This window comes from Sinocyclocheilus rhinocerous, unplaced genomic scaffold, assembly GCF_001515625.1.
Source record: "Sinocyclocheilus rhinocerous isolate Xijiao unplaced genomic scaffold, SAMN03320098_v1.1 scaffold55, whole genome shotgun sequence".
Classification (NCBI taxonomy): domain Eukaryota; kingdom Metazoa; phylum Chordata; class Actinopteri; order Cypriniformes; family Cyprinidae; genus Sinocyclocheilus; species Sinocyclocheilus rhinocerous.
The window spans coordinates 1,297,445-1,307,415 of record NW_015647461.1 but is presented as its reverse complement, the minus strand read 5'-3'; the positions used below and the strand labels follow the sequence as shown (position 1 = coordinate 1,307,415).

At 36.6% G+C, this 9,971-nt stretch overlaps 1 protein-coding gene across 3 annotated transcripts in view; it reads right to left on the bottom strand.

The window, feature by feature from the left end:
• The window catches only part of LOC107709207 (PEX5-related protein-like), a 95,249-nt gene that overhangs the window by 47,424 nt on the left and 37,854 nt on the right, over nucleotides 1-9,971 (bottom strand). For 2 of the 3 annotated variants that reach the window (XM_016513643.1, XM_016513644.1), the window contains exon 3: nucleotides 6,297-6,401. The exons of the other annotated variant lie outside the window; for it this stretch is intronic. In XM_016513643.1, the coding sequence (XP_016369129.1) occupies nucleotides 6,297-6,401 (105 nt within the window). The remainder of the gene's footprint in view (nucleotides 1-6,296; nucleotides 6,402-9,971) is intronic. 3 annotated transcript variants of the gene reach the window in all.

Below are 9,971 nucleotides of genomic sequence, written 5' to 3'. Positions count from 1 at the left end.
GTTTTCAGTTAATGGTGCATTTAGTGATTTGGTGGTAATTGAAAAAAGTTTTATACATTAGGAAATAAATTGTTTCTGTGCAAAGTTATCTGAATAGCATACACTCACATGAGATGAAGACTGTACTCATTAAAGTTTTATATAAAAATAGTTTTAATTATGTATGAACATAATTGCTTGCCATGACGTGACAACTAAGCGTCGGATAGAATCCATGCGCTCATTGGCTGCCGCCTCTGAAGATACACTAGTAACATAGTGTAGTTTGTTCATTCGAAAAGCGAAAATTAGACAGTTATCGTTTCATATTGTTGTGCATAACAAGTTTAACTGTACTGATTGTACGACCTGTAGATGCAGCAAAAGTATAAAGCCAGAAGACAGAAAGACCAACAAAAACAAAAATGAGAGCAAACATCGCTACAGCAGAAACAAGATGGAAAGATTTGATGCTGAAGAAAATCCTAAATAGTGATGCCCAAGTTGCTTATTTTTGTTGGAAATTAATTATTGTTTAAACTGCCCTCTAAAACTTACTACTATCCGTGTAATTTAATGTAAAACTTACAATAGATGGCTGAGCAGAAGCTAACGCTAGCTAAAGAACTAATTGCACATTTTAAGTATGTTTTCACACACTTATTTTATTTAATCTTATTACAGATTCTTATTACAGATATTTGAAAATACTCTTTATAGGTATCCTAAACTTTGCAATCTGTTAATAAATAATCATTCACACCTGTATAAATTTCAAACTAATTTCTGCACATGCGCACAGCATCGGTCATTGCCAGGGGCGCTGTGATGGTTTGTGGGCCCCCTGAACAACATATTTACTCGGGCCCCACCTCGGTAAAAATCGGGTGGGGGGTGGTTGGGGTCCCCTCGGTAGAAATCGTGTTCCGGTGGGTGGGGGTCTCCCTTGGTAGAAATCAAACCCCGCGAACCCCGCGGTCCGGGGGTGGGGGATTGTCCCCCTCATTTGAAATCACGTTCCCCCCTCGCTCTAACGTTTCTAACGTTGGAATCGTCCTAAACTCCCCCTGCCCCCTTACAGCGGCCCTGGTCATTGCATTCAGAATAAAGCAGAGAAAGCCACTGAAGGCAGTAATTTGCAATTTACCTTGTTGAAATATCTAAAAATGTGTTGTTGTTTCTTTTACTTTTTTTCTGAATTATTATAATAGGTTGCATGTAAACATAGGTGCAGGTAAATTTGCCGAACTGACCGTTCGCAAAGAGCTTGATTGACAGGCGATCTGACCAATCAGAATGCGAATGTTATCTGCTGCTGTTGCTATCCACCATCTTGCCTGACAGCTACGGCCTGTCTCCATAGAAATCCATGTTAAAACGGTGTAAAAAAGATCGACTGGATTGAAACATTTTCAATATAACTAAATATAAAAATGTGCAGAGGGTTAAGCTATGCTGTTGTTGGCTGCCACAGTAACGGTAATAAGCTAAGGAATTCCTTTAAAGTACTTGTTTTGCGTACCAGAAAATCTGTCATGTCTGACGCTATATGCATGGCTTGCAGCGCTTAAGTTAAAATACTGAGTGTGAAATAATAAAATAATATGTTAAAACGTGTGCTCTTATCATTCTGTGGACAAAATCCCATGAGCTTTGCACAGATCGGGAGCTGTATATTCACATGTGCACTCATCTGTTTTCAATGCAGCTAAACTCATGTCATCTTCCCACTCATCAAACTATGACAGGTCCTTAACTGCAAAAATACCGTCACTGTGACACTCTAAAGTGATGAAACTATGGTGCCATGTGCTTTTTTAAACCATTTTCATAGGTTTCACGCTATATTGTTGGCTTGGAAAATATGTAAATGCGCATGCTCAGTAGCCGCAGATGTATCCCTTCTAGCCTTGCTAAAAACCAACATTTGTTTACAGGAGCAAAGGAAGCAAAGTTTCCTTTCTTTTGCAAAGGAAAAACTCTCCTTTTGGCTTATATCGAAATCTTCCTACATTCTTCTTTACAAATCCTCATTTTGCACTTCTAATTCGTGACCGTTGTTTTGTTTTGATCTCTACCCTGTGCTTCCGCGTTCGTCACTTCTGAGCAGCGCATGCGCAAAGCCGACCTCATACGTCATCTGCCCGGAGCTGCTTCCGTTTCCAACAGTGAGCGCAAGCTAGATTAAAGTGATTATTAAGTTTTAAATATGGTTATTTTTATTACAAAAATGCATCGATTTGCTACAGGAGGCCTTTGTTCACCCCCCCGGAGCCGTGTGAGGCACTTTTTATTATTGATGGATGTGCTTTATTTCACTTTTTTTGGATTGATGCACTGCAACACCCACTGACTGCCATTAAACAGCTTGGAAGATCAAAGACCATTTTTAATATAACTCCGACTGGATTCGTCTGAAAGAAGAAAGTCATATACACCTAGGATGCCTTGAGGGTGAGTAATTCATAGCTAATTTTCATTTTTGGGTGAACTAACCCTTTAACCACAAATCAGACAGGAGAGTTGATTAACTTTGGTGGACTTGCACTCGAAAAATGTTGTGTTCCGCAGTTGAAATAAAATACGTTCTGATGTTTATTCATGTACATTTCATGCTTTAAGTAAATATGAAAAGACGATCGGTTCACGTGTTTGAACTGAGGCAATACAGTGATCTGTCACGACACATTAAAGAGCCACAAAATGATATTTATTGTTTGAATTTCTTTAAAAATGACACAATTTAAAAGCTGAGCGTCCTGAGATCTTGTTTCATACCAGAAGTAACCTGCTCTGTCTTGTCTGTCAGTGTGTTGTTAGTTTCCTCTTTGCTCTGCGATGTGTTTTTCACTGCGTGAGAACATGATGTGTAGTGTGAGAGCGGCAATGTTTGTCGGTCATGGCAACAGTAACTAAGGAGGGCGGGTCTTTGCGAACAGTCAATTAAGCAATGATATGGAGTGCTATAGTTCTTAAGTTAATACTTACATTTTACACACAGTAACGTTAGCCTATTTCAAGTTGCTTGGTCTGTTTTTGCTCCGCCACTAAAAGTAATTCCAAACAAAGTCCAAACAAAAGATAATTGCAGAATCAACAGCTACATCTCTGAGCAACATCAATACTGGTGTTTTGTTTCTGAATGAATCAGTGTTTTGAACAAATCGGTTGAATGGATGATTCAGTGGCTCTTAAAGATTGTCGCCACCTACAGGTGTAACGATAATCCGCAGAAATAGTCACTGAATAATAATAGCCAATAGAAGCATGATGCCTTTACCTCCTTGGGTTGGTTTTCATTTAATTTAAACCTTTCTACAGTATTGAAAACATTTTAATGTCTGCTTACATTTTGAACTCGTATATATGTGCATAGTTTCAATGCAATCTGTTCCTCATAATTTGATGGAATCCATGCATTGACAATTGTTCCTCAGAAGATACAACATAAAAGCATTAAGTAAAAGAATACAATGACAGTGTGAAATACAGTCACGAGGCTCACTAAAAATTATATTACATTATATTCAGCCAAGACTTGAAGATCAAGGTCACATAGTTTGGTTTTAATTAGGATTTGATTATTCATGTAGTGCATAATGTACTATTCTGAGATTCATTGTGCTTCTGATGTCCCATCTTCCCATGATACTCAGAGGCATTTATAGTAACTACATTTAGCCCTGTGAATGCTGATTACCCTTTCAAGACACGGCAAATTTTACAGTAATTGTATAGCAGAATAAACTTACTGATTGAACTTACTTAGGGATTCCTTTATCTATATGAAAAGGAATTTTCTTCAGTTGTTCTCAGCTACGCTTTATCACAACACAAGCATTTTGTACTTCCTCACTTTTGTCTTTGTGTTTGAGCCCGAGGGCAAATCCTGAATTATGTCATGGAAAACTTCAACTAATTGTGTCATGTGGGTTTATCTCCTGGTGACAACTCCCAAGATATTGTTGTCAAGGGAACCTGGAACCAGTTTAGCTAGCGGGAGTCTTAAGGGGGAGAGTTAGGGAGGGAGGTTGAGGGAGGTATAAGCTCATGTGAGGCAATTATTAGTGTTATAAATAACAGCACGAACATACACAACTGCATTAAGTATGAAGAAATGAGTTTCAGAGGTAGTTTGCTGTAAAAGCCATCTACCATGTTGAAGATCACTATTTTATCTTGAGTGCTAAATTGTGTGTGAGGTCAGTACAATCAACTGCATAATTGATATGATATTTGAACCAGTGTTTACGCAACACAAGCAAGTTAAATATTGAAAAACAATCAGAAGTGCAAATAAGAACGCTTGGTTCTCGCAATGACTAAGTGTTTTCAATCAAGTTAAAAAAGCTGCTTCTTATATGTCATTCACACAGTGTTCCTGGCTAATTATAAAATATTTTTCTTCACTTAAAGAGTTTATCCATTACGTCATGCAGTTCACTTGAAGTGACAGCAGGGGTTTAAATATCCAGTTTTAAATTGTTCAGGGACACAGAGACTAAGAAGCAGAATCTATCTATCTATATACCCTAACTGAATGTCAACTAAACTTTATCAGTGAAATTAACTTATCATTTGGACCGTTAGTTGTTTTACAAGACTGAAGTTACTACAGGTTCCACATTGTGGTAAATTGGACAGTATTGATCTGATAACACGTTAGCATCAGAATTGACAAGACTTTACACAGAGGAATGATGCTGTGCTTCACATACCGTGTTCAATCTCATCTGATTTGAAAATTAACTAACCTTCACGCTATTATGGACAAAGCAAAGGAGTGCAGTTGGCTTCAAGTCACTGGTCTATTGATTGTCGACTGATTACAAAACTAACCACAAAATGCTTTACAAAGGCATATTTGAATCATCTGTCATTTAGTGACTGGTGGAGAAAAAGTGGAAACCACTTGAGCGCTACAAAAGCTTAGTGTAATGCAATTATTATTGAATAGTTCAGAATCTGTCTGGCATCAATGCAACACACAGACTTGAACTACGCAGACAATAGTATTAAACACAGAATGAGCCACAGACCACACAGGCAACAACAAGATGAGCTATAAAGCCGTGACAGCAGCTTTATAAAAGCAAGGAAATGTGTTTTTGCAAGAAAAGTTCCAGCATCAAATAAATTTGTTATGCTATCATATCATGTAGTTTGATGCATGTAAAATTAGAGATGGAACACCATTAAAATACTGTTTTAAATTACTTTAACTGGCAATTCTATAATAATTTGTCTAGTAAATTACAAATGAAAGTACACATACAAATTTTGATTATTGTGATGATTGTGATATGAGGTGAATTTATACGTGATAACATTATAAAGTACAATATGAATAGCAAATTTTTGAAATTTGCTAAAGATTACATTTATGTTAATAATTTACTACTTGAGAAAAGCAGTAGTAATCTAAATATCAAATATCAACTGATACCCAGGGTTATTATAGTTAACTAAAACTAAAACCGTTAAACAATTTTGTCACTTGTTACATTATCTGAAATTTTTTATATAAATAAAACTTTTATTTCAGCTAGTTTCCAAGGAAACATTTCTAATTTTCATGTATCTTGAATTATTTGAATTAATAAAATATCTAAAGCTAAAACTAAAATATAATGAATGAAAGCCATAAGCATATTAAAACTAAGAAAAATGACAAAAACACAACAAAATTACTAAACCTTAAAATAAAATCAAAACATAAATAATAATTCAAAATATTAATAAAAATTAATATCGTAATTGTACTAAAATAACCTTGCTGATAACCTTAACTGATATAGTACTGACATATTGTGCATTGCTTTATAAAATATATGTAAACCAATGTTAAATATATCAAATGTGCGAGGTATATTACAATTTAGAAGCATGTGGTGAAGTGTTTCCACAGCTTGAATATGTAATCTATATTGTGGCTGTGGCACAAAAAAAAAACCTGCACCCTCACCAAACATTAAAGCTACGATTTAAATCCATGTGTGTCCCATGTGTCCATCTGAAATGCTCATTTCTATTGTCCCCATTCTATTTCCTGTGACAAGCCTTGCCTGATGTGAAAAGCTCAATTTTACACCCCACAGAGCTGCTCTGAATGAAATAAAAAAAAGCCTGTGTTAGCTGTTGTGCTGTCAGTTAGAAATCTGTGATGGCAGAGACACACTGTGATTTTTATTTTTGTTAGGCTAAAAGGTGGAGGTTAGACATGTGATGGTCAAAGCCTTGCCATTGGTTATCATTCCCATGCAGCGAGAACGGATGTGCTGTTTGATTCTGGCGGTAGCTGCAGTAGTTCTGCCCACCTTGTTTGTCATCGTGAGGAGGGGCTTGCCTTCTGAGGACGCCTTATTGGGTATCTCCTTCAGGACCATGGCAACGGTCTTATCTGCAGCCCTAGAGTCTTTCCCCTACAACAGTGAAATCAACAATGACTTGTGTCAGGACAGAATATTTAGATATTCCAAGTATTATTCGTCCTACGGTGCTTAAAGGCTCAATGATTTATATGCTTTAAGATTAATATGATCACACTGAGCGTCAACAACACACAGCAAAATGAAACACTGCCTGAAGCCACACATGAAAACAGCTGTATGGAGCGTTAATATATTCTTTCTCACATCACCCTCAGTTTTACTTTGCGTGATGAAGTGCGATATCACAAAGAGGCCACCGCAGTCATGCGAGTGATAGGGCGGCTGTCGTCAACTGCTTTTATCTGCGCTACAGAGACAGAGACGTATGGCTAGTCTGAACAGTCAGTCATTTGAGGATTCAACCCCTGGGGAAGACAGCATCCTATTGCTCCAAGGCCAAGTTATATAATGGGTTAAATTCAATTGGCAAGCTCTAGCTTGGCTTAACTCGCAGGGAATGCAGAGTTCAGAGAAATTACACTTATACATTAAACTCTCAAATATACTAAAAAGAAAACTAAAAAATTATGCATAAAGTATCTATCCATCTATTATTCTGTCTATCAATTTATATACTGTTCTTTCTGTCCCTAAGGCCTATAAACTTTCAAACTTCAATGCTTTTTAAACTTGTTTTGTCAAGCCAACATTCAAAGTTTTTCTTGACAAATGTAGCTTTTTTACTTAAAAATGACAAATACTAATTCAATTCTATAAAAAATACAGTATCAATTACAAAATGTAATTGAATTTCTTCATATTTTTTTGTACTTATTTACATTGTGTGCCCTCATAAAAACATAATCAATGGCATAAACATCCATTGCTAAAGTCAGATTCATTCAAAGTCTGTCTTGACAAATTTAGCTTTTTTTTTTTTTTTTTACTTAAAAATGACAAATACTAATTAAATTCTAATTGAAAATACAGTAAAAATTACAAATTTTAAAATACAACTAATTTTAATTATTCTTATTTACATTCAAATTTAAATTCGCAGATATAGTTTACCATAATAAAAACATAATCAATGATGAAACATCCATTGCTTTTTTTTTTTTTAAAGATTTATCTTTGGCGTTTTTGCCTTTAATCTGACAGTAGTAATGACAGGAAGCAAAGTGGGAGAAAGAGGGGGGTAGGATCTGCAAAGTTCAACAAGCATGGGATTTGAACTCGGGACGCCCGTAGTACGACGACACAAAGGCTATCACCGCCGACGATGAAACATCTATTGCTAAAATCTCTCCATCCATCCATCCATCCATCGATTGTTCTCCCTGTAAAGCCTATAAAGTTTTAAACTTAAAAAATGACAGAATCTATTTTTTCTACTTATTTGCATTCAAATTTAAATTTTAGATGTTGGCTAATAAATAAATAAAAGTTGAGATTCTTTCTGCCTGTAAGAATCTCCCCCCCCCAAAATAACCTTCAGATAAGGATTTGTAAAGCCAACATTTAAAGTTGTTTTTGACAAATTAATTAAAAATCTAATGAAACATTGCAAATTACTAATTCCCTTTCGTGGAACTTCGAACTGCGTCCTCTAGGGGTCGCTATGGGGAACGCCTCGTCGTGACCCGTGTCTGAAGCATACATTGAAATAACACCAACTCGTTGGCCGGCGACAGCCATGACGTCACTACCGGTGCGACTATAAAATAGGTGGTCCGGGCTTGCACTCCCCTCAGCATGGTGGCGTGGGTATATCGTTCCCCATAGCGACCCCTAGAGGACGCAGTTCGAAGTTCCACGAAAGGGAACGTCTCAGGTTACGTATGTAACCATGGTTCCCTGAGGGGAACGAGACACTGCGTCCTCTAGCCTTTTTGCCATGCTGCGGACGCAAACTTCTGATGAAGAAAGTGAATGATGTGTGCTACCGGCGCCTATTTTATAGTTGCACCGGTAGTGACGTCATGGCTGTCGCCGGCCAACGAGTTGGTGTTATTTCAATGTATGCTTCAGACACGGGTCACGACGAGGCGTTCCCCATAGCGACCCCTAGAGGACGCAGTGTCTCGTTCCCCTCAGGGAACCATGGTTACATACGTAACCTGAGACGTTAATTCTAATAAAAATTGTAATTGAAATTCAATTAATTTACATTCAAATTTAAACTGCAGATATGCCTTCATAAAAACTTGATCAATGGCGAAACATCTATTGCTAATGTCTCATGCATGGCTGTGCAATAAAAATCTGATCTGGCCACATATATCTAGCAGTTTGAACAGTCAGTCTTGAATAAAACACCATGCACTTCAACATTTCAAATTCTAGTCTGGTGTGGTGACTCCGGCATTAGATTTCATAAAGATGAAATACTGCATCTTTGCAAAATTTTGTTCTATTAAAAAACCTCACACAATTTACACCTTAAAACTTTCCAGCCATCTCTTTTCGATAAAATGTATTCCCTGACGGTCTAATCTAGCATGGCTCTGCCATTAGAGATAAGAAAAGTAATCTCTCTCTCTGAATCACACTGTCGTCATCCTTAAAACGAGAAGTGCTCAGTTCATTCACTCTACCCTGTGATTGTGTCTTAGTGGTCTAGTGCCATTGTGTGTACGTGACCTGAGAGACATCTCTCCAGAGAACTTAATGTTATTAATGGTGACCAAAAACACTTGTGTCTGCAGACCAACTTCTACATCTTAGTAGACTGATATAAAGTGTAAGTGTTTTTTAATTAAAAATGTAAGCAGTCCTTACATGGGCAAGAGTCTTCTCTGCATCATGATTTCTCTTCGTCATCTGGCTTTGTCCATCTTGTTGCCCACGATTAATGTTTTGTTTGTGGTCTAAGAGACCCCAAAGCTCAAATATGTTTAATAGCTCAATACCAAAATACCTTTCTTATTCTGAGAAGTGATTATATACAAAAATAATTATTTAATAACACACTTCAGCTGTCCTCCATAAAAAATTCTGGGGTCTTAGGGCTCATTATTTGTGAAACAAGCACACAAATAAGTTGTGGAAATAAACTGGTAGGGAGTGAAATGCTTCTATTACCCTTATTTTATGATGGAAATAATCTGCCTGGTATCAGCTGGTATCAGTGGTGCTGAACTAATAGATTCTGTGATGAGTAAAAATACATCTTATATTGCTACATTGTAACACTTTCTCAAAAAAGGGGACATCTCAAGTAATTAATTACACTCAGTTGAATTAACAGTAGTAATCTCACCTTTTTAGGCCAATATGTAAATGAACATATTTTACACATTTCACATTTCCAAATTGTTTCACAAATTTCTCACTCATTTGTAAACCATCGTATATACAAATTATCTTGGAGGCACAATGCTTGGGTTTAATTAATATATTTCACTTAATTAGTTTAAAAGGAGTATTTAGGAAGATAGCAGTAATCTGTTTGTGACGTGTGACAAGAATTTCAGTGGTTTAAATTCATAAGTTGGAATTTAAAAGTTGAAACCAAATGAGAGGAACGGGATTCTGTGGAACTGCAATTCAAAGAAATGCAAGTTGCACAGCAGGAGGAATTTCATTAGTCCAAAACAAGTTTTGCGAGAAAAAAAAAAA